General features: G+C 44.4%; 1 protein-coding gene across 1 annotated transcript; it reads right to left on the bottom strand.

Moving 5' to 3' along the window:
* Positions 1-684: 684 nt before the first annotated feature.
* AMER1 (APC membrane recruitment protein 1) lies at positions 685-24659 on the bottom strand. Its single transcript, XM_019521479.1, has 2 exons — positions 24638-24659; positions 685-11694 (listed from the first exon to the last, which is right to left on the bottom strand). The coding sequence occupies exon 2, from the start codon at positions 11598-11600 to the stop codon at positions 8118-8120; it is 3483 nt and encodes a 1160-aa protein (XP_019377024.1). The 5' UTR covers positions 11601-11694; positions 24638-24659; the 3' UTR covers positions 685-8117.

The raw sequence follows: 24659 nt of genomic DNA, 5'->3' as shown, positions 1-24659 counted from the left end.
CTGCCTGCCTGCTACTTCTTCCCCCTAGCTACATCTCCTGTCCCATACCGTGCCTTCTAATCAGCAAAGAAAAACTGCAAAAAATAACACGTCATCGGTGCTCTATAGGAGCCGCGTTAGCACAGGCAGATTCACTATGCTCTCCCTATTCCTGATAGCAGATGAGCAACTGCTCAAACATTTTTTCATTCTTATTCTGCCATGAAGTCAGAGCAATTTAGCTCTGTTTTTAAATATCTTTGTGCTTCTGTTTGCCATAAGATGTACACATAGGGAATTTTTCATGAACTCAATGAATCTGTTGATGGTACCAAGAGATATGTTCCCCACTTCACAGACAAATGAAATTCCTACTTATTGTTTGCACAAAGCAACAGTGGAACATGCTCCTAAAAATGAAAATCTGACTCTTGGGTCCAGTCTCTTGACTGACTGTTATTCTGTAGAGCTAATTTAACAGCAAATACTTTAGCTGGGTATAGCAAGTATAGAACTAGCCAAAAATCAAGCTGGTCTCAGACTGTGCTTTCTGAAATATTCTTCCCATTCCACTCCCCATTTCATTTGATTCTTAAAAGCAACTTTCCCTCTAAGAGAGCGGGAAACAAGTCCAATGTACTGAGCACTAGGAAAAGAGAGAGAGACACCAACAACAAAAAACAAACACACCAAGACATTTTAAGATGTTCTCTAGAAACCTGAAGTTTATTCATTAGAATTCAGTGAAAGGAACATTCATTTTAAAACACAGTAAATACATTAAAAAGTTTAAGAACCAGTAGCCATGAGAACAAGAAAGGCGCAAAAAGAAAAGGAAGTGTGAACTCAACTAAAATATCTAAAAGGGGCAAGGGAGAAACCAACTGCCCTTGAGTGGATCAAGCTGTGCATAGCCTTCAAAGGTTCCAAGTTGTACTGAAATTATTTGCAGAAACAGATTTGATTCTGCAAGTGGCATCAAGGAGAGCCGAGGAAGACTTGGCCAATGGTTCACTTCTCTGTAATGGACATATGCATCCCTCTATCCCTAGATTTACCCCAGCTGAGTTTTGTTCATTTATTTGCTGCTAATTGAGATAGAAGAGAGTGTGGAGGATGCAAGGAAAAGGAACAAGTGACTTGGCACCTTGCTGGAATGTTAAAGAAAAGAGGGCACTCAATGATGCTTTGGAAGGAACTATCCTGCACTGGCAGGGAGACTATTTGGATATGTTGATGGGTCTTCTCTTTCCCTAACTTGCAGGAGAGTACAGCAGTGCAGAGGAGAGTGATCTCAGCAAACACTTAACTGCATGAGATTACATAGCTTCAAAATTAAGTTCAGGGAATGTTAAAATGAAGTGTTGGTCAAAACACTCCAGGAATGTTTGCAAATTAGATTTCCGCCCACTTTGCACTTCAGAAACAGAAGCAAAACCCATTTAAGAAAAAAAAAAATAATGAAAAAGGAACACTGTCTGCTTAAGGAGTCATTTAATTAAAAGACACCAAAAACCCTCATGCACAGCAAGCATCTGTGGCTGAATCACTGCTTTCCCTTTTTCATAATTTAGCTTTCACCACTTCACCTTTTGCACTCAGCTTGGAGACTGAACAGAAGTGAGTCAATTTCACTTCCTGTTCGAAAGCTCGCTTCACTTTCTGATCCTCATACACTGTTCTGCTGCTCTTGAGAGTGGGTTTCCAAAACCTGACAGGGGTGCACTTATAAGAAAACCTCAATAAAAACAAAAAGCCGTAAAGTTCAACACCCCTCCCCTACAATGTATTAGGAACCGTATTTCAGGCCCTAACTTACTGGCAGTGCTCCTTTAAACTAAGAGCAGCCGCTAAGTGAAAGATTCTGGGGCTCTTAAAATGAACAGCATAGTTACCATAATTAGGGGCCTACTTAAATCACAGGAAGACTAAGGGTTTTTTACGGTCCACACCTGGCACGGACAGCCAATTATTTCACAGTGGTTTCACCCTTTGGTGCTGACTGGCAGAGGGCCTGGGGGAGTGAGGAGAGACGAGGGGGTGACTGCCATCTTGATTACTGGCTGCCCTTTGTCATCCCATCCCTTGGCGCTGACTGGCAGAAAGGTGCCAGCAGGGAGACAAGGGGGCAGCTGTCATGCTACCCCACCAGCCGGCACTTGCTCTCCCAGCAGCAAGAACCGCTGGCTTCCACTTGGGAGACAGCATTTTATTTTTAATTTTTTTGTTGTTGTTTTCACATATTCCATGAAAACCACAAAACTGCAAATGAAGTGGGTCCCTAACTATAATTGGTGAAGGTTTTCCTAGAACAGTGTTGAGAAGACAGCAGACCTCTGGGGCTGCTGAGGTATGAGACTAGTGCAGGAGTTGATAGAGCAGAAGCAGCAGTCAGGAAATCTCTCTAGTCCAATTTTGATTGGGGACCATATGAAAGAGGCTACCCTCTAGCAGCAGGGAACAGGAAAAACTTTTTGCACTAGGTAAAAAGCAAGCAGCAAAGATTATTATTCCTGATAGTCTAAAGCAGGGCTGGCAATATCCTTGCAGCTCAGACTAGCAGGGAGAACAGGACTGTGTAGGTGCAGCAGCTGCTGCCTCCTTCACCTCCTCTTCCTGTAGTAGCAGCTTTGCTCCAGTGAGGAAAAGACCTACTTACTCTATTCTGTGGTTTTCTCTCTTCTGCAGTAAACCAGCTGGCAGCTAGCTACCCCATCATATCCTTTCCGGAGGGGAGAGGGTCGCAAGCAGCAGTACTACACTGAAGGCATCTAACTAGGCCCCAGATGAATATTCAAAATCCCAAGACTGACCCAACTGAAACCAGACTTTGGTAGGAGCTTTTCCCAACAGTTTCAATTAAAATATCACAGGGCAACAAAGAACATGATTTCCACTCCAAGACAGGCAGTTACTTAATAGAATTCCCTTTCAGAAATCAGCTATAAAAGGGTTCAAAGGGAAAAAAACCCCACATACACAAGAACAAACCCCCCTGATTTCTAAATTTAAAAAAAATAGTCAACAATACGCTTGGAAAGTGATCAATACAGCCCACAAACCCAGATTCAAAACAAAACTAAGACAGCACTTGACAAGAGTGACAAACCAGTATTAAACAAACATTTTAGTAGTACCCACAGAAGGTGTGTGGGAGTTGGCAGGCTTCTGATCTTCAGAATAAGCCCTCAGTATAAAGTTGAATAGCACATGACACACAGATTTTAGAAGCAAGATGGTTTCTTCATTGCACAGGTGGTGGCAGTGGTAGCAGCAGCATTTGCTTTTTCTCCATCGAAACTGTAAACCGCACCATTTTAACATAAAATACACAAGTAAAACAATAGTCCATAAAATTTCTCCATGAATATAAAATGCAAAACTATACAAAAATAGATAAAATTGACCATTTCATATGCATATAAAAATGCAATACAGCACAACTTGGTAGTCTGACCTGAATGTCAGTGGTTTAAAACTGCCATAGTTAGCCATGTGATAGCAAAACATTTTGTGCAAGTGCCACCGCTTGGTACAATCCTGCTATTTTAAATGCCTTGGCCGGACAATTCCTGACTTCTGACAGTTGATGACTGGCTCAGTAGACCCTACTCTTACTAAAACCTAAACTGACACTTAGCAACTTGGTGCCTAAACGTGACTCCACATTTAACCAGGTAAAGACGAGATTCTGATTCTGCAACGTGTTGAATGCTAACAGCTCTAACAGAAAAGACAGAGCACTCTTACTAAGTTGCATTTTACTGGGAACCCAGGTCGAAAGTGCTGGCCAAAGGGCTTAATTCAAACTGGTAAATGCTGTAGGTTTAAGAGCCCACACCAGAAACCCAAGCTCCAGAAGAGCTTTTTGGGATGTTGCAGACCCTATGCATAGAAAAGCAGATGTACCCCACAGGGTCCATCCCTCCAATCTGACATGCATTTGACCAATATTAACTGGATTAAAAAATCCTTAAGTGTTTAAGTCTTACTTTAAAAGACTGGCCACTATGCCTGATAAGTGATCAATTATACTACCAATTAATTAAGTTTAAGGGATGATTCTCAATCTACCTCATCATGCCAAGATCTCTTTTCTCATGGAAGTGGGAAGGAGGAAGAAAGGAAAAAGGTAAATTGGTTTTAAACCTTTGGAAAATGGGGGATGGGGAGAGACAGATTTGTAATAGGACCACCAACTGCTTCAACTCTGCGGTTAGAGAGGTCTCCCTCAGGAAAATGGCAAGACCCACCAGCTCATACCCATAGTCTGCTCTGACACTGAATGAAGTCAGGAACAAAAGCATACTCTGAAAACCTGTAGCAGACTCCCACACCCACAATGAAATAGGAGATCTTGAGATTCCATAATGGATTTAATTCCTCTCACTTTTACAACAGAACTTAAAGGGTTATTAAGGAAATAAGTCAGAATTTGAAACTCAGTTCAGAAATGCCATTTGCTTTATGAACTAGCACTTAAGAAATTGCTGCTTGTCACTTCCACCCACCACAAGCTTTTTTACCTTCAAATAAAATCCATGACCCTTTTTACGATTTTAGTAGAAACATCAAAAAGTGTATCATCATTATGGAAAACCTGGTCTTATTTATCCCTTCAAGGGCAAAAATTTTAGTAGCGTTAGGAGATCTCATTGTGTAACACCTTCTTCCCAATTTGACTTAAAAAACCCTTACTTTTCTTTTATCTTTGGGCTCAAGGAGCAGAATATTTCAATAATCCTGCAAATTAATTAACACTTGCATATTTCAGAAGTGCATAACTTTAGTCAATGTATATCAATGTCACGTATTTTCTCTGTTAGAGTCTAAATCACATTAAGAAGAAAACCTTTGGTATGAAGTCAGATTATCAAGTCCTAGCTGTACTGCTTTCACACATTAGTGTATTGAAACCGCTTGCATTAAGTCTTCCCATTACGTACCTACAACCAAAATGCTTATTAGAGACATGCATCTGCAACTGAACGTTCTTTTTAGCACTGAGACACTTACGTTTCACCCAAACTTTGGCAAAGGCCACATCATCGACAAACAAAAACACAAAACAAAACCCCATCCCCACAAGATGCCTTTGGTGACATGCTCAAAAAAAGAATTCAGTAAGAGGCTGTTGCTTTAACCAAGACAAAAGGGTGACTATTGGGAATGCTTGCCTGTATTCTCTTTGCTCTTGTTAGCAGTAATTCATTTGTGACCTACAGCAGGTAAAGAAGTGGATCAGTTCTATGAAGTTACGATCTGGTTTGGAATGTGCCCCAAATTTAACTGTTGGAGTTAGTGCCATTTCTACTAGAGATTCTGGTGATTGATACTCTAGGCCGCGATTTAGGAAAACTTAAAGGCTGCCTTCAATAGCATTTTATTCCCAGTTCAGAAAAGGAATGAGCCTGAAGCCAAGGTTGCTCCCTTTGCTAATTCTTTGCCTTTTCATGTAAGACTGGCAGATTGTAACGCACCAAGGACACTGATTTAGTGCAGTAATGAATAAGCTCTCAGTTACAGATGGCCAGTTTAAGGACATCAGCAAATGAATTAATTACTGCAAGATATAAAAAAAGAGGCTTTGCTGTACCAGTGTGAATACTCTTGTCTTGTAGAAAGCTAAACAGAGAGCTTGGCCTTCATACAGTAAATTCCTGCACCTTTTAACCTGGCAGTAATAATTTGTCTGCCCATACTCTCAGGGTTGAATTTGTCCCATGCAATCTTGTTTATTACAGTGGGTTTGTATAGTTGTGCAGTGTGCACTGAAGAATGGGACACAATGGGTCCTAGAGGGTAACGCTCAGCAGTGCAACCAACACGGTAACACTGAAGAATTAAGATATAATACAACATACAAATACAGAACTAGGTGTTCTCTGTTCTTAGCTTTTTTTAAAAAAAAAGAGAAGAGCCAAAGAAGAGCACGGCTGTTGTTCTGTCCTTCAGTGCTCTTTCACATGTGCACAGCAGCAGCCCCATGAAGGTGTCTTTTCCATATGACATATTAGACCCTCGTGCGCCTCTTTCACCAGGGAGTCTATATTTCATGCCTAACTACTAGTACCAATGCAATGATTGCAGAGATGTTCTCAGCTGTTCACTAAGCCAGTAAAGAGTGCAACTCTAAATCACTATGGGACTGACTTATAGCCCAGTTAGGAAGAAATGTTAAGACCCAGTCTGCACTGCAATTCGGAACCCTGGTTGTAATCCAGTTATGGGCCAGAAGAACTGTAGCCAGGTTATCCGTTCTGACCAGCATCTATACAGGGCTTGAAAACGGGTATCAGATGAAGTTGGTATACAAGAGAATGTGACAGCTGTGTAACCCCACTATTCAGATCCTCCAAAACATTTTGCAAAAGCCTCCAGGCAAAGGAAGACCCAATTTAAAAAACTGCAGTTAGTTTTAAGCCATTAAAAGAAAGTATTTTTGCATGTCAGAAGCAGAAAAGGGCATTTTTAAATGCTCTGCAGTTCACCATTAACCAAATTAAGTCAAAGCATGTAACACTGATAGAAGCATAGGGACGCATAGCAAGTCAGTTAGGAAGAAGAGAAATCTATTTTACGAAACCAAAATCATGTCATTCAAGACTGACAAGGACACAGAAGACTCCTTGGAGTCTGTGCTCCAAGAGCCTGAAGCACGTGCCTCAGAGAGCTCTCATCCATGCAACCAAAGACCTCCTCAGAGCAAAGTGCATCTCTCCACAGCTTGCTTTCATTCCTCAACCTTTCCTGCAAGGTGTAGGAGCAAAAAACCTAGAAAAACAACAGATGAAGAAGAGTGGCAGTATATCCAGCTTTTTCATTTCCTCCAGGTGTGAGGAAGAGAAATTCTGAAGCCTAATTTAGGCTGTGTTACACCTCGTATTCCAATCAACAGAATACTCTCCTTGTTTGCATTTATGCAAGAAAATAAAAATCCCTAACACAAAACTTCCTTTTGAAGAAAAGTAACAGCATCTGCAACTAAACAGCTACAGGCATGAGTCAATTTAGCTTATTTAAAAAAAACAAATATTCAGGTTAAGGTGGGGGAGAGGAGGCTGGGGTAGGGAATGCACACAGGGAAGGTTCTACTCTATGAAGTGTGATCACTTCAAAAGGAATAAATGGGTGAACATTTTGTTCTTAAAGGGACATCATCAACATGGAATCTAGTCAATAAAAAGTAGAGCTGGCTGAAAAAAAAAAATCAAAGCTCCTCACAGCAGGGGGAGTTGGAGTGAGGGGTTGGAGGATTTTTTAAACCAAAAGGAAAACATTTACATGAACATTCTCATTTTGGTTGAAATTCCCTTCGCCTCCCATACTTTCCTTTCTCCACTGGAAAGGAATGGGAAAGGAAATCAAAACTTGCCAAAAGAATTCCAATTCTCCCTCACCCTTTTCTTTTAATGGACATTTTCAGAGAATATATTTCCCTTTTCTTGACTATCTCCAATTAAGTCATTCCAGGTCTATGAAGCAAGTCTTAGGATGATCTGTGATTTTACCACCATGTCTACCTATTTTTCCTCTCTCATCCTCATCACTGTATGAGAGCCACATAAGAGAGAAATGACTCCACAGTGGATAAAACAGAGAATATCATGTGCTGCCCAATGCTCAAAGCAAATAAACACAGAAAATATTATTTATTACTCATCTTTCTTACTTTTCTGTTAAAGCAGCTTCATATTTTAAAGAAAATTCAGGGGGAAAAAAGCTTTGATTTTTAGAAGCTGATGGTGTCCCTTTAATTAAAAGCTGCCAAAAACTAGCCTGATGTACTAAAGATTTGTCTGCTTCCAGATTTTTATTCCAGCAGTGACAGTATTATGTACTGAGACCAGTATACATTCTGCATTGTGTATTATATTCAACCGAAGAGTGGTACATGCTGAACCAGGGTGTCTCAGTGGTAGCTAGGAGCTTGCTTGTACAAAACACAAATAAAGCACCCAAAGCCGTGCAGAGTGCTAGCAGCACTGTCACTTTGCTGCACCCTACTTCAGCCGCAAGAGAAAAGAGTTCATCTTTGTTGACCCAATTCTAAATTAAAAGTCACTCCTGGAAGTTTGCCTTCTCCCTCCCTGAAAAGTGAACCCTAAACCCTACCCCCCTCACCCCCGTGTTGTTGGCTATTTGGCTACCGTTACATTCACTGCAGTGCTTTTACAGCTAATGGGCAGCGGGTTCCCATGCGAAGCTCTCCCTTTCAGCAGGTCGGCACTGGGGCTTCCATAATGCTCAGCAAAACAGGCTGGGAGTTTTAAGGTCTCAGCGTTGTCGTCGTGAAGCTGGGGTATTCCTTGAGTAACACCAACAGGTTTGCACTTTGCTGGTTTCTCAGGGGACTGAGTGAAACTGAAGCTCTGAGGTAAGTCAGCCCCTTTTTCTCCCAAAGGTAACACACGAGCAAGCTTTTTGGCCATGTTTTCCCCATGGTACCTATAGGAGCTAGATACCACTTGGGACTGTCTCGTATCAATCTGCAGAGGTAAACTGGATGGCCTGACCATGTGTCTGGGGGACTGAAGCATTGGGTTATTGGGTTCCATATCCTGGGGCCTCCTGTCCAGAGTCTCCAAGGCATTGCTCCGTGCAAGGGACACAAATGGAGAATCCACTTCCGACTGCTCTGCTGTATCCCAGCTGCTTTCTACAATAGCTGGAGCACAGCCCCATTCTGTCACCCCACCAGAGGAACACTCAGCATTGTACTGCACACACTGCAAAGCTGGCCATGCCAGAACACCATCAGCTTCTCTTCCATCTGAAGGAGAGGGAGGAGTGCTCTCCTTGCTTCTGATCAGCAGGGATCCATCAAAGTCCTTTTTGCTGCTGTCCCTTTTAGACCAGAGCTGACCAGGCTTAAGGCCATTTTTGGAGAGTTGCAAGTCTGCAAGTTCAAACTCCAAGCTCTCAGTGTCAAGCGACCTGCTCCTTCTGTTGATGGAGAGAGGTGCCGGCATGGAAGGGCTCAATCCATGAAGGCGCAGGTGACGGGGAAGGCTGGCTACTCCCCAGTTGCAGCTCTGGAAAGAGCTGTGGGGATACCCTGGGAACATTCTCTCGTCACATTCAGCAAAGGACTCCTTCTGCACATAGCTGTCATCAAAAGCCTCAAAGGATGCGGCAATGTCCTCATCTGTGTTCATCTCCAGGTGCTGCTCACATTCCCCCTCACCTTCCTGCTCCACATCGACAATATCAAAAGTGACCATGGTTGGAAGGACAGGAAGGTTCTGAGTAAAGGAAGAACCAGAGTCAGAGCTACCAAGGCTTTCAGAAAGGCTAGAAAACAGAGTCCCGCTGCTGGTGAACTCCACCAGAGCTTGAGAAAAGTTAACAGCATGCTCAGGTTCACATTCACTTTCTGTCTGGGGCTCTCTGGGGCTATTTTCCACACCACTGGGGTTCTCATTTTGCAAGCAGCCATCATGGTCATGTTTTCTGTAGCTGGCGTAGGTCACCGTTTTGGTTGGGGCTAACCCACTGTGGACAAGTCCTTCAAACACTGTATGATCCAGATCAGAATCAAAAGCAGAATTGTTTTTCATGAGCTCAATAAGGCAACTTCCTTGTGCTTTTTGGCCATTGCAATACTTCTCTGGATATAGTGTCCCTTGAAAATCCCTCCACTCTGAATTTTCAAGTCTGGACAGAGAAACCCCACTGTTTACACTTCTGTTTGAGGCTTGAGGACCAACTTGTTCACTTCCAAGGCAACTCTGATTTTTGCCAATTAAGTTGGCTGCTCTAGTTTTACATTCAATATATTGCTTTTCCCTGGCACATTTATCTTTGCTTGGAACGTCCAACCGTTTCAAGACCGGTTCCCTCTGAAGCTCCCAATACAACAGCTCTTTCTGAATGGCAGCCAGCCTCTCTTCCTCAGTTTCCATCACTCTGTTTTTCTGCCCTGCCAGTTGCATCAGGTTCTTCTCAGCAGGGAGAGTTAAGTCTAAGAAGCAGCTGAAGATGTCTGGATGAGGTGCTTTGCCCTCGAATAAGGATTCATCCCCCTGGGAAGGGCTCATCAAGGTGTCATCAGGCTCGTAAAACTCATAAAGTGCATCACCGCTATAACTGTCTCTTGGAAGACGGTCCTTCTTGCCTTCACCAAGCCCATCCCCAGCTTCATCCTCTGGACCAGGTGTGGTGGAGTCATAATAACCCTCATCGCTATTAGGGGCAGATTCTTGCTGGTCACTCTGTGGTGTTAAGAGCTCTACATCGTCTACCACCCCACCAGTGTATGGGTGGGCTCCCTCCATGCACAAGCCATGAGCTTCCAGCTTGCTATTCACTCCCTGTGGCTCATGACTGTTCATGAGATGAGGAAGACTGGCTTCATAGCTACTGTCCACCTCAGCGGTTCCTTCCCACATCTGATGGAGGTACTCCTCCATCTCCTCGGGCATCGCCATCTCTTCCCCTCCTCCCTGGTACGTGACAAGACATGAACTCCTTTTGGCAGCATCTCTGCTGCGCTCCACAGAGATCGTGCTCTCAGCAATGCTCTCGATATCTGGCTCGGCAATGATGTCTCCACACCCAGTGAGAGAATCGAAACTTTTAAGGGAAGTGACATCCCCAAACATCAAGCTGAGCTGATCTCCTGAGTGTTCAGATGGGGGATCATTTTCTATGTAATCTGAATGGAGGACATCAGGAAGGCTGCTGTAGCCTGGCTCTGCACAAACAATAGCCTCTGCCTCACATTTCATATCTAGAACACAGTCTTTGCTCATAGGCGCTACTGCTCCGTTGCCTTCCAAGCTACATTTCTCAGCTACCAGCCACTCTGACTCAGTGGCTTCTCTAAGGCTGGATGCCAGGCAGCAGTTTTCCACCAAGTTTCCAGTGCATGCTGCAGAAAGAGGATCTCCCCTTGGACTCTCCACCTCAGAGGCTCGCTGGGGTTCAGCTCCTGTTCCTCGTGTTTTGCTGGTTTGCTCTCCATCTCTAACCTCTACAACCCACTCATGCGGCCCCGCCTTTTCAGGTTCAGCAGTTTTGTTCTTTCTGTGGCGCCGGATGCTGTTAAAAAGCCCCTTCAGTCCTTTCTTGGGCCTAGGCAAAGACAATGATTTGTCCCCATTGGACTTCTTCTCAAAACTTTCTGTGCTCCCTGGTGGAGAGCTCTCCCGCCTGCTGAAATCAAACCTGAAGCTGGCATCTATTGCTGTATGAGCACTTTGAGAGCTCGGCAGCTGGCACGGGTGTGAGCTTGTGCCCCCATCCAAGGGACCCTCCAAATGCCCCCCTCTGCCCTCTTCACATGCAACATCACTGATCCCATCGTGCGTCTTACTCTTACTGAGACCCTTTTTGGAAGCTCCCTTCCCTTGGCCTTTGGTTTTTCCCCCAAAGAAGCTTGGTAGGGTGCATATGCTCCTCTTCCCCCCAAACAGCTTGAAAGCAGTCTTTTTCAGCTTGCCAGGGGGCGCTTGCTGCTGAAGTTGTTCCTGAGCTGCAGCAGAAGCATCGCTCCGCTCAGACAGACAGTCAGCTGCTCCGTTCTCCTCCTGCTGCAGGGGGTCACCTCCCTCAAGGTGCCTACAGACCACAGATGGAGCACTGGTTCTGCCTGCCTCCTCTGTGCAGCCTATTTCCATGGCAGCTGTTAGGCCCAGATGTATTTAGCTGAAAACCAAGACCCTAACAGCAGAATCTTCTTCAGATCACCTGGATCAAAGCATGGTAATTGATCTAAAGTGAAGAGAGAGAGAGAGGAGAAACACAAAATTAGTGCTTGGCTTGGAAATCATCTAAATAGATGCAACAAGAAAGAGCTTAGGCACATTCACAACAAGAGCTGGAACACTAACTAGTGAGACCACCTCAACCGACTTTATTAGTTCCTTTTGTTCTTACTCCTTGGATGAATGTAATGCCAGTGATGACTGCTGGGCTGCTAGCCTGGTAAGCCTCCATTTCATCCATACCACAGCAGGACCGTCTCTTAAGTTTGAACAACTGTGACGTGGTATTTGGCATATAAGAAGGTTTGCACTCTCCAATTCATTCCCCTTGCTTCTAGGCTCCAAGCTGTCAGCCAGGCCTAGTCGGAAGGTGGGTGGGTGTGTGTGTCCATATGTGAATACACATGTATTAGTCTCCACAAGGAAGTGGACTGACTCTCCAAACTCATTTCACCACTGAAAATGTTCTAGTATCCTCTGGCTGTAACTTTTATTAAATATTTACACAATGAACCAAAATCAATAAGCAAGCCTTAACAATTATGCTGCACATCTGAGTAAAGGGAACATTTTTTGTACTAGATTTCAGTTGTTTTTAAAACATCTTTCAGAAGAGTGAAAATTGTATTAAAAAGCAGTTCAATACTAACCTCCCTGATGAGATTAGCTCAGGAACACCAGAGAAAGGTTTTAATCTGATGCTGGCTTGACATCAATAAAAAAAGATATCTTTTGCAGGGGTGAGATGGGGAGAGAGAATAAATCCAATGAAAATTGTAATGCACTGCTGGCTGCTTCTGCCTGCAGCTTAGAATTTTTCTGGTATGAGGCCAGAAAAGCTTTTCATGGAGTTTAAATAAAGATCCTATAATGACAAACACACCCCAAACATGGGCTCTTTATTGCTGAGACTCAAGGGCAAAACCTGAGAAGAAAAATTTGTTCTCAAGTCTTTGGGGGATCTGGGCCTGGAGAATATCAGAAAGTTTATTTGCTTCTTTTATTAATGACAACCTTGGTGTGTTCACCCTGCTGACAAAAATTAGCAGGTAAGAAAACAGGTGGTGACAGTGTGCAATTATATTAAAATGACGGTTACTAGAACATGGCAAACCAAAGCCATGGGCAGGTAGCTATTTGTAACATTGAACTGTTCTCCCCCTACTACTATGGACTCTGTCAGGCAAGGGCAGTATGTCAGGATAGGCAGGCATTCATACAGACACTGAAAGCACAGGCAAAGGCACAGACCCCTTTAACATGCCTCTACACAGGCATACCCCTTCCGTACAACAAACCAATACTTCTACAGTATTAAAGCTTTTAAGCAGCCATTAAGCAATATTTCTAGCTGTGCTGTGTGACCTTGGCCAATTCAACAGCTCTGCTCCTCAGGTTCATCCTGCAGATGGAAGGGGAAAATGGGATGAGGGGGCAGGAATTATATCTATATGCCTATCTGGCTAGTTTCATGGATACCTTTAAAGATACTCAATAGGAAAGCATGGCTTTATGACCTACACAGAACAGCCACATACCACCCCTTCTAGAAGCTTGCCAAGTGACAAGCAAATGCTTTGAAGTCAGAGGTCACAAGAGGAAGTTGTGATTAACAACATTATTAGGTTGCAAGATAATGCTCTTTCCTCCCTTTTAACCCCTGACCAATGCCCACACTGCCAAGGCAGGAATGGAAAGGGTGGAGTGAAATTTAAAGAGACAACTTCATTTTCCAGAGGCTAAGTCTTGTCAAAACATATACCATTTTCTCTTTCCTTCAGACCTATCACACCCCAACCATGCTTTGCAGTTAGCTCAGGAATCCTCCAAGGCAACCACAGGACCTCCGATTCTGAAGTCTTAGTAGTTAGAAAGCTAAGTAGTAATAGTGTATTGACTCAAATATAAGACAAGATTGTCCCCCGCAATCAGCATGCTGTGGGGGGGGTGCCCCTTGTCTTATAGGTACATGCAAAGAGGAGGGGGAAGCAGGTAGCTGCTGTGACTCTGGCCCCGAGTCTGGGTTGGGGCCAGAATCAGACCCACAGAAACTTCCTACCCCCCACTCCAATTCCACTCTACAGCTTCTGCCAACCCTTCCCTCCCCATTGCCGTCAGGCACAGCTCAGCTCTGGCTTGGGCTGGGGTCTCTCCCAGGCATGGAGCAAATGAAAACGCTTTCCCCCCCAGTCTGGCCAATCAGCAGCCCCTACACTGCTGCGTGGCCAAGCAAGGGCTGAGCTTCCACATGCTGCGCTCCAGGAAGGAGTAGCCCAAGCAGCGTCTGACAGTAAAGGGGTGTGGGAAGGGAAGAGGCAGAGACTGGCGACTTGTGGGGGAGAAAAAGCAGAGACTGGGGTGTTGGGGGGGGAGGGAGAGGCTGCGGGGAGCTGGGTGTGGGGGGTGCAAAGGTGGCAGGAAGGCTGCAGTGGGAAGAAGTGGGTGGAGTAGAGGGCAGGGGACCACCTGACCCCTCCCCTCCCCCCCCCCAGCCACAGCTTCTCCTGCTGTAGCAGTGGGAAGGGGAAGTGGTAGGGCAGAGAGGAAGAGTCAAGACACCCCTCTAATACTCAGATTCTAGAAAATTATACCAAATTTATTAATTTTCTATACATGGAAGCTAAGTATGGGGGGGCTGTCTTATATTCAGGGTCATCTTATACTTGAGTAAATATGGTATTAATAATACCCAGCTTGCTCAAAGGGAAAGAAAAAGCTATGGCGAAGGGTATATGCCTCTTGCAATGAGCAATTTCTATTGAAAAGGTGGCTGCCCAATCATCAGTTCTCTGAAGCAGTGGTCTCCAAAGTGGGGTGCACGCACCCCAAGGGGTGCACAAGATGATCCACTGGGGTGCGGGAAGAAAATACTAGAACTTCTATTTGTATTTATATAAAATATACATATATTGGGGGTGCATGCTCAAAAATTTTTTTTACTGATAGGGGTGCACAATCAAAAGTTTGGAGACCACTGGTCTGAAGAACAACAAATTGATCAAAACTCTAGGCTCAGATTTAAGGCCTTGTGAAGTGCAATTAGAGATGGTGGTGATTGTGCAATCAGTTCCTGGATGGAAGCCACCTCTACAGCTCTGATACTCAAAAGAACAAAAGGGACCTTTTATCTAGTTTAAAGCTCATGAGAGCAGTTGGCAAGATGATCATCTAATCTCAACCCAGATATGAGATCAGCCTTAAACCAACTCTAAACCTCATCCGGATATGAAAAGGTGAATGCCTTACCAATCCTTGTTTTCACAGGAAAAAAAAAAAAAAAAGACTCCACCTAAATCTCTGTTGGCAACTCCCTCAATTTTATCTCAAGTCTTTCTAAACCTTTATCTTATGATTAGGTAAGAAAACCATCTTCCAGTTAGGGAAGAAAAAAAAAAAAGGAGTTTCTAGTCCTCATCATTGTGAAGTAAATCTTGAAAACCCAACTCAAATGTACCGTTTTAGCCTCAACAAATCAAATATACAGAAGTCATTTAAGCACAAAAAACTTCTAGAAAGTCTTATAAGTATCTCATGATTTTTAACATTTTTACCTTAACTAGCAGATTAAAGTTGACCCAAGTTGCTTCAAATAAATCCCAGTTAAAAAAATAACTTTTTTCACTAGAATTTTGCTTCATATTAGATCATCTGGGAAGCCTACTTCAAGAACACAACTTAATGAAAAAGTCCCTTGGGGCTGGCAACACTAATAGGGAAATGTTCCAGTCTTACAATAAAATATATTTTCCTGTTGCAAGTGGCACAGAAGCAATTTTTTTTTTTTTTTTTAAATAAGAAGAAACCTTGCAAAAATAAAGAAAGAAAAGCATTATAAAAGTTCATTTTGGCGCGCTCAGTACTGAGATCAACTCACACCCACAACTGTAACCACGGGGATATTTATAGACACTAGAAAAAAATACGATCAGCAGGGACAAAAATATCAACAGAGAAAGGGAATAGGAAAAACAGCAGCAAATTTGCTGACAAAAAGTACCTCATCTGCCACGTGCGCTGGGCTTTTTTCAGCCTAGGCCTGTTTATCCTAGAATGGAATAAACTCAGCCACAGTCATCAAGAGTAACTCATTCAAAGTAAAGTGGTAGCTTAAAACAGGAGGAACCGCCTGAAGATCTCTGTAGTAGCCGTACCAGCACTGCTACCATGGATGAAAGTGTACTGATGGTAGAAGCAGTGTTAGGGCCATTAACAGGAATGCAAATCTCATGTATCCCATCATAAGGAATGGCTTTATTGATACTTAATGGGGGAAATCATCTAAATCTTACCTACTTTAACTGAGGGGTACTAATTTTCCAGATTATTTGTACAGAAGTATCTAGAAACCCCCTTCATGAAGGGGTCCTCACTGGACAAAGCAACAGTCAAACACAGGTCCTGCCCCAAAGTGATGATTACTCTGCTGCATGTCTAAATTTTAAAGCAGTACCGTTTGTGCTACTCTATAGCTCTCTAGTAATTCCCATTCACTATGTAGAAAACAATTTTCCCTCTCCTACAGCACAGAAAGAACCAAGGAAAGTGTTAACTTTATAGATGAACTTGTTTGATCATGCTGCAACTGAGAAAGATGTCCTTATACAGATGCTCCTAACTGTGGCAAAGATCCACAATCAATAGATCTATCTAGAGCATGCGCAGGCAACCTTTTTCAGCTGAAGCCAGAATGACCCCACCCCAAGGTCAGAGGCAAGTGGATGGGCAGGCACCCTGCGAGGACAAGCGACAGCCACTGCCACTTGTCCCCGCAGCGACACATGGTACGCACTCACAGCCAAAGCCTTCTGCCCCCAAATGATGCAGAATTCCCGCATCCGTGGGCTGGATCCAGTCTGCAAGCCCCAGATCTAGAGTGCAGACACACCCTTAACTACAGTGGCAAGCTGCAAAAGATTTTTTTTCTTCCAATTTTTGCAAAGAAACTGCCTCTGTCAGTGGTAAGGGATCAAGCTGGGCTCTTAAAGCATTGATAGGAAAGTTAAAAAATTAAACCAGGCTTGCTTATTTTGATAGGTGTGATGTTTGAAAGCTAAGGAAAGCTTCTCTGCACCCCAAGATGTCACCCATTTTACTTCTTTAATACATCACATTTTAGCTCGTCAAATCAGTCTCCTTCATTTAAAATGACACTTTCTATAGCAAACAGGTCTGCTGTAGCCATTCATTATGTAGCAGCAGATTGTTATTAGCAATGATCCTGGTTTTCTGTTTCCTGAGGAAAAATATGCATTTTCCTTTTTAAAGGAGAAAAACACAGATTTTCCCCTTTAAAAGCCAAAAACTACAGGTTTCCCCTTTTGCAAACAGCTCTCCACTGGCTCGCAGAGTTCCAGCCTGCAAGAAGCTGCTTGAAAAAAGAGCACAAAACCTTAAGCCCTGACTGGAGCAGGAGGGGAAGTGGGCACAGCCTGAGAATGAGACCAGTCACTGCTGGCTCAGACTCACTTTGCCTCCTGCAGCCTTTGGGATAAGCAGGGCCTGGGGACAACTGGGGGCCCTCACTGGCAGGGCTGGGGTGGCAGAGGGCTGAGGGTTGGGCATGAGGGGACTGGCAATTTCCTGACAGCCCCTATGCCTGATTTTGCAGGTTTGGGGCCCACTGATTGGCAGGGCAAGTGGGATGAAGAAGGGGAGGGAAAGGAGGGGAAGTGGGAGAGGGAGGCAACAGGGTTCCACCTATGGGGCCAGCTAGGGTCTTCCCCAGCTGCCTTTTAGCCCCCACCAAGCAGGAACCAAAGTCACCTGCCTGCTGCCCCCATCCAAGTGCAGGTTCCCAGTGAAGAACTTGCAATTAAGCAAGGATTCACACTCAGAGGATGACCAATTAATTCTCCCAACTGCCAGGGAGGCAAGACTACCATCATCCCTACCTTATAAATGAGAGACCATGAATTAAGGAATTTCTCAAAGCTGCAAAGGAATCTAGATCACAGTAAGGATAAGAACCTAAAACAGTGGTGGACAAAATACAGCCCATAGGCTGGATTTGGCCTGAAAACTGATTGCATCTGGCATGCAGGTCAGCAGCTGCAAAATCATAAGATCCAGCTCATAGGGAGCCAGCAGCTCCAGCTGCGGCATAGTGCTGGGCAGGCGGGCACATCCCAGCCCCATCCACAGCTGCCCCTCATGCCAGAAGCAGCGCTGGGTACACACTTGCATGAGCTGTGGATGCTGTCTGCAGGTTCCTGCGGGGGACAGGGGCAACTGCCTGGGACCACGGTTGACACAGCAGTGTTACCTGCAGACCCAGGAGAACACCCTGATCCCCAGTAGGAACCAGCTGCTTGCATCTGCAGCTGATGGCAGCACCTGCTTGGTGCTGCTTCCAAAGCACAGGCTGGCAGCTGGTGTAAGTTGCGGGGCAATGCTGGAAGTACAGGACAGTGTGGGTAGGAGTTGGGGAGGGGGGAAAAGAGAGGTGGTCCTGCCCATGATAAGCAGGAAAAGCAGGACCCAGCAGCAGCCATACACACTGCTTCCAGGGCCCTTCTGGCCGTAGCTGCCCAGAGACCATGCCACGGCTGTCCTAAGGCTCCTCCCCACTGCTGCCACACTGCACCACCTCCAGGCTGCCCCAGGCCCATGGGGTGGTGGCACTGGAACTGGGGAAGAATCACAGGGCAGCTCCAGCCAGAAGGGCCCTAAAAGCTTGCTGAATGAGCTTTAGTTAAAGCACCCCCACCGCCATTTTTAAGCATGGGGATGCTAATACCCGAGATGCTGGAGCACAGTAATTGCCATGCTCCTGCAGACTCAATTAATCAAGCCTGCTCCGACGTCCTACAGTGCGTCAAAGCAGCATCACTGCTCGTGTATAGTGCCCTTAGAGACTAATTCAGAGAGACCTACAAGGTATCACTGTGTCCTGCCTTCTGCCTGACTTCAGACTAACACTCCTTGAACACTAGGATGGAGAGAGGTAGTTAGGAGTGCTACTTCTCTATGGTGTGTGAAAATAAGCTTCATCAGTTACACAGATACAACTCCATTACTGCTGCAATTTTTACAAGTATGCATATCTTTGATAACGAAGCTGCTGATCAACAGTTAGCTTATGTGTAGACCAGGCCTCACAATCCTAAAATAAGTTTCCATGAGGACCCCACATGTAAAAAGACAATTCAGTTACATAAAGAGCACTTAATCATGCTCCAATTTTCATTTAAAACAACTGTTTCTCACTCAGAAGTGATCAAATGCAGCAACATCACCCTGAGCTCACAGACTGTTCAGAAAGCCAGGATCCCTTTAATCTCATTTGGGATACTGCTCTGAACCCCATCAAGGATCGTTTGAAATGCCAACACTTAATTATTTCACTGCTGACCTTTTTCTCCATCACAGTGTGGAATGTAACAGCAGATACAAGAGGAGGCGTTAATAGGGCAGGAACTAGCAGCCAAGATTTCTTGGGAAAGATGGAGAAAATGAGGAGTTTAAACCCTACAAGTCCTGACCACCCTTAGCCCACCATGAAGGGGGAGATAGGAGAGAGACAACTCCTCCACAGTACCAAAGAACTTCCTTTTTCACCTGGCTGCGAAACACACAAAAGCAAGTACCCTCCAACTCCCCAGGGGGACCGCAACAATTGCATCTGATGGCAAAACAAATAAGATATGCCGGACCAATTATACCTAGAGACCTACCTAAATCACGGCGAGACAAAGGGTTATTCACAGCCCCCTCATGGTGCGCAGAGCCAATTTTTGAAAGCATTTCACTGCAGCCCTGATTTCACTGATTGGCAGAGGTTGGTGGGGGAGGGACAAGGGTGTGACCATCATCTTGATTGCTGCTGGCTGCCCTGCCCCTCAGCCCTGACTGGCAGAGCCCTGGAGAGGGGATGGCCACCATCTTGTCTGCTGCCCTTAATGCTGCCCCACCAGCCAGTGCCTTCTCTTCCAAGCAGTGAGGACCACTGGGGAGCCAGTATTTAATAAAAATAAAGGTGGGTTTTTTTGTTGATTTTATGGATTTTGCAGACAATCCTAGATTTTGTGGTTTCTGTGAAATCCATGAAACCGCAAATTAAGTAGGTCCCTAATTTTACCATATTAGGATACAGTAAACAGCAAGGGGGGAAGAGCAGAGAGAGACAGGGATTCAGGAGGAGGGGGTTAGGTCTGGAAAGCAAGAGGTAGAGCCGAGTATTTCTGGACATCTCTCCATATAAATTAAATCCAGCCTACTCCACAGGACATAGGGCTTTGGGCATGCTCATGCAAGAGACAGATTAAGCATTCTATGTGACAGACACAAAAATATCACTTCCCCCCTCCAATAAATCAGACACAAATTCCAGAAGCAGTGTGCAAAGCAACAGCACATTACAGAGATTATTTATTTGCGCCATTAATGCTTTGAGAGACGCTCTCGTAGGGGTCAATACTGACAGATGTGAACCTGCTAAAACATGCTTCCACAAGACCTACGATAAACTGTTGCATTAGTTACCTTCATTAATAAACTCTGAAAACCTCTTGCAATAGAAAGCGTGTTGGAGTACCAGAGTATTACCAACCCTTCATAAAACTACCTCCAAAGGGACAACTTAAAACATTGTAATCTAAACAAGTTTGATTTTCCCCTCTACTATCATCAGAGTTACATCACTATAAAAGGGGTCTTAACCGTCTTTGACTAGAATAGCTATTTCCAGAAGGGTTCAACTGGTCTAGCATCTGCAAAGGGCATTTTATTGCTTTAAGCTATCTTGGTATACTGGTAATTAAAGTGCTATGTCTTGTGGATTTAGACATGGCCTTACTTGCCTGAGGACTACGCCTGCATCTCAGACAGACATTTGTCATCTGTTAGTTATAAAACAAATGTTACGACTGATGGTTTTTTTCTTTTTAAAAGAGACATACCAAATCTCTCCAGGAAGTTCCTGAGATGCCAGGACAGGGGTCTGTCTGCCTTGTCACATAATGCGCTGGCTAAAATTTACATATGTGTTCCCTCTAAAACAAAAGACAATTTTGATCTTATTAAATAAAACCTATATTGCTCCAAAGAGAATGTTCGACATAACCCTATATTGGAAAAGAAGGGAGAAATGCAGGTTGGATGGCTCAGGGGGGAAGAAACAAGACCTTCCAACTCCTGCTTATGGATTCAGCCCTGTTTGGTTGTGACGGGATGAAGTTACAAACAAAGCACAGTGTTGTAGCCTCACGTGAATGTGTGGTGTGGGGCTTCTATCCAATTCCCACAAGGTAAGTGCCCATCAAAAAGCCACTTTCAGTACCTGGGCCCTAGTCTAGCATCTCAGTATCAGGGAAGTCAGAGATAGGAACAGTGAGCTTCCCCCAGATCCTGACCACAGTGGGAAGTAGGTTGTTGGGTGTGGTTTCAGTTAAGCTCGCTGTCCATGTTATGTGTAAACAAAAAAATCCAATCAAGGCAGCTTTCAGCCCAGCAATTTCCTAAGCTCTAAAATGGACTTGTTTTAAAAAAGCCAATTATTTAATGTTCATAATGTTTTAGCATCAGGCAGGTGAGGATGAGGAAAATACCCCACCAAAAACAAGAGTTTCTCTTGCTGCCTCCCAGGCTCCGATCTTTACCCCCCAAGCTGGTTTTATTTATCTGTCTATCCTGATATCTATCACATGGGTGAAGGGGAATAGAGAACACCCATTAACTCATGGATCTCTTTAAAGATAACAGGGGAGTCAAACCTCAAGAGTTAAGTCGCATGTCATCTACTCTTGCTCACGCTCTACTCATTTACATTATGCTGTAGTTGCAAGTAGTAAGCATGTTACATTTGTGAGTGAATATTTTTACAAGCATAGTGTAAATGTAACAGCTATTCCTGAAGAGCTCCCAACGCCTCCATTAGTCTGCTACAAAATTGGAAAGCAGATTCCTCCTACATATGCATTCCTCTGCCTCTCCCCATTCACAACCTCCTATGCATGGCTTCTGTGTCTATTCTCTGCTGTTCAGTGTGTTCTGCATAAAGGTCAGAAGACCAAGTAAAACAATCCTGTGTCCTTCCCATAATCACTTACAGAAGCAAAAATTAGAAAAAAATTATTACAATAAAAGCAAAAAAACCCCATTAAGTTTCAAATCAAAGCCAGGAATCTGGATATCCAATACTTTGGATCTCAAATGAACTGCTTGGATCCTGTTAATAGAGAACAGAAATACAAACAAACAACAAAATGACTGTCAAGTAGCTTAACTCCTACACAAACTAAAAAGGTAATACACAGGCTTCTATATATGATCATGCCCAGAAAGTACAACATCAACATTAACTCATGAACTCAATGAAATATTCAGTTAATATGCAGGATTTGGCATAGGTGCACGCTATATTTAAAAATACTGTATTCTTGTCCTTGCTGGGTGACACCTAATTTTGGCAAAAGAGAATGCTGTTTGGAGCTAAATTCAGTATTAGAAGCCCCTCTGAAGTATCAGTTGAGAAGTACAATGTGTCCCAAAAAGGTCTGGAAAAATGTTTGAGTTAACAACAAAACTTAAATCAACGTTTTTTTTTTCTTCCTGGCCTGCAGGCTTTTATACAACTTTGAGCCCAAACTTAGCAGGTCTCAAGCAAGGTCCTCCACTTGCTCTGGTCACATAGTAAGGATACACACTGAGCTCACACAAACCTCTCTCTGCTATATTAGAGTCATCAAAGCAAACAATTTTGTGCATCAAGTCAGACAGATGGTCTCAGGAACACTAAAACGAGCAACATCTTCAAAGGGTTCAATCATCACAAAAAAAGGTTGGGGTGGGGAAAGGGCTTAAAACAAGCAAAGCAGCTTATAATCGGCCTATTTCATAGAACAGTTGAGAAGAAGCAAGACTTCACCCTGTGGTGAACTGAAGAAAGAGCTTATCGAGGCTTTGACAACCAGCAAAGATGTGCAGCATCTACCTGGCTTAGTCCAAATTATATGAATTGTTCCATTATAGCCTGCAAAACAACCACGTGCATATGCTGTCTCCTTCTCAGCAACAAAATGAGACAGAACAGCCCATCTTGGTTCCTAGAAGTCTGGCAAAACCTTAAAAGTTTCTCATCACATCACCAGGTTCCCTTTACAATTTACCTGGTAGCCCAAAGTGTTAGGAACCACATTTAGCTCTAGCAAAAGCAGGCATGACTGTCCTTATTATCAACAAAGTAAAGTCCTGCTCACCTCAACACTGAGCTTGATGCTACAAACCATGAAAATTCCTAAATTCTCGAGGTTACATAATGCCTGTCACAGGATACAATATAAGAAGGCCAAGATTTGCCTTAGATGTTTGCATTGGTACAATATTTTGACATGTTTTCTTCCTTCCAAAGAAAAGTTGGGGGACAACATAATTTTGTGAAATTTTTAGCATTTACATGTGGATACCCGACTAGGAACGACTGGTACAGATAATCAACTTGGTAGGAAGTGTCAGAACTACCACTGTCAGTGAAAAGTCCCCATCTTCCAAAGTGGCATGCAATGAAGTCAGGTGGCTACTGTCAGATTGCCCAAAATGTGGGCATTAACTCCCCCTTCCAGAGGACACCTTACAGCCTGTCTATAGGAAAGCATTTAAGCAGAACATGAAATATACTGTCTTTAAACAGAGTCCAATAAATCTGATATTTCTGCAAGTGAATTTCAGGTCACCCTCCCGATTTAGACGTTGCTCTAAACAACAGGACCTGGCCATTTTTTTCAACCCAGCATCTGAAAATTAAAAAGTGGTTTGCTTCCATGAGTCACTCTGCTAAAAACTTGAGATCAAGCTTGACCGTTAGAAACCCAAGACTGGAAAGGGCCTTTTGGGCCAGAGTCTTGTCCCCTTGCATTTGTAGGCGATCATAACATGGAGTCCCCCCCAAATCACCACTTCAAACCTTCTCCCACAATGACAAGGAACAGTGTCAGAAAGAAATGCTGAAATATTTTGGAGAATTAGCTCAGTCAGGAGAAACACAAGAAAGCAGAAAAGTGGTATTTAAATATTTGCCTGTGGGATCAAAAGCAAGTATGTTAATAAGTGTTTACATGGGGCAAGTTTAAGGGGGAAGGAAACTTGCGCACTCATTGCAGGACTGGCAAGTCAGGCAGACAGGGGTTCTTTTTCCAGCTTGGAGAGGCTCATTCACTGCTCAAGGATAAGCAAGTACAGCTTCTCCAGCCCTCATTTTCCCCACCTGATGCCAGGAAAATGCTGCCTCAACATGCTCAGCCGAGGGGTTAAGGCAACGTCCTAGCCCTTAAATTCAAAACCCTCATTTCCCGCACAGACAGACCAGGCTAACCCCAAGAGACTCAGCTGACCCAAGGCAACTTCCCAGACCTTAAATTCACAGCTTCCTTGACCTTAAATGCTGGAGGCTGCAACTGAGAGAGGAAAAGTGGAAAAAACACTAGTCATACCCAGTCCGCTCCCTGCCCCGGTTCGCTACAGAAGACCGGACAAAATGGACCCATGGTTTTAACCAACGTCTGGCCATTCTTGTTTCAGGGGGCTACAGCAAGAGGAGACGGACGGTGGTTTTGGCTTCAAACTGGAAGAGAAAGGGGCAAGGGCCGTCAGGTTCAGTCTCAACATCAGGGACTTACAGGACAGATGGACACAGGGAGACCGGTACGTAGATCAATGTAAGGATACAGGTAAATCAGCAGAGGTAGATCCGTGGGGGGGAGGGGTAGACATACGGATATCGGTGGGTACAAACGGATGTAGGGATAGAGGCAGGCAGGCAGGCAGACAGACAGGGACACAGGTGGACAGACGGGTCTGGGCAGGCTGCGGCACAGGCCGAGCTGAACCCCGCACACAAAGGCGGCCACAGCCGCTGCCAGCGCACCCGAGCGGGCCGGGACCTGCGACCTCCCCCTCCCGGCCCAGGCCGCACTTGGGGCAGCACCCACCCGGCTCCGCGCCCGGCCCGCACTCACCCGCCCGGGGGGGCCGCGGCGC

This window comes from Gavialis gangeticus, unplaced genomic scaffold (genome assembly GCF_001723915.1).
Source record: "Gavialis gangeticus isolate Ggan-Ray unplaced genomic scaffold, GavGan_comp1, whole genome shotgun sequence".
NCBI lineage: Eukaryota > Metazoa > Chordata > Crocodylia > Gavialidae > Gavialis > Gavialis gangeticus.
This window is presented reverse-complemented; position numbering and strand designations above follow the sequence as displayed.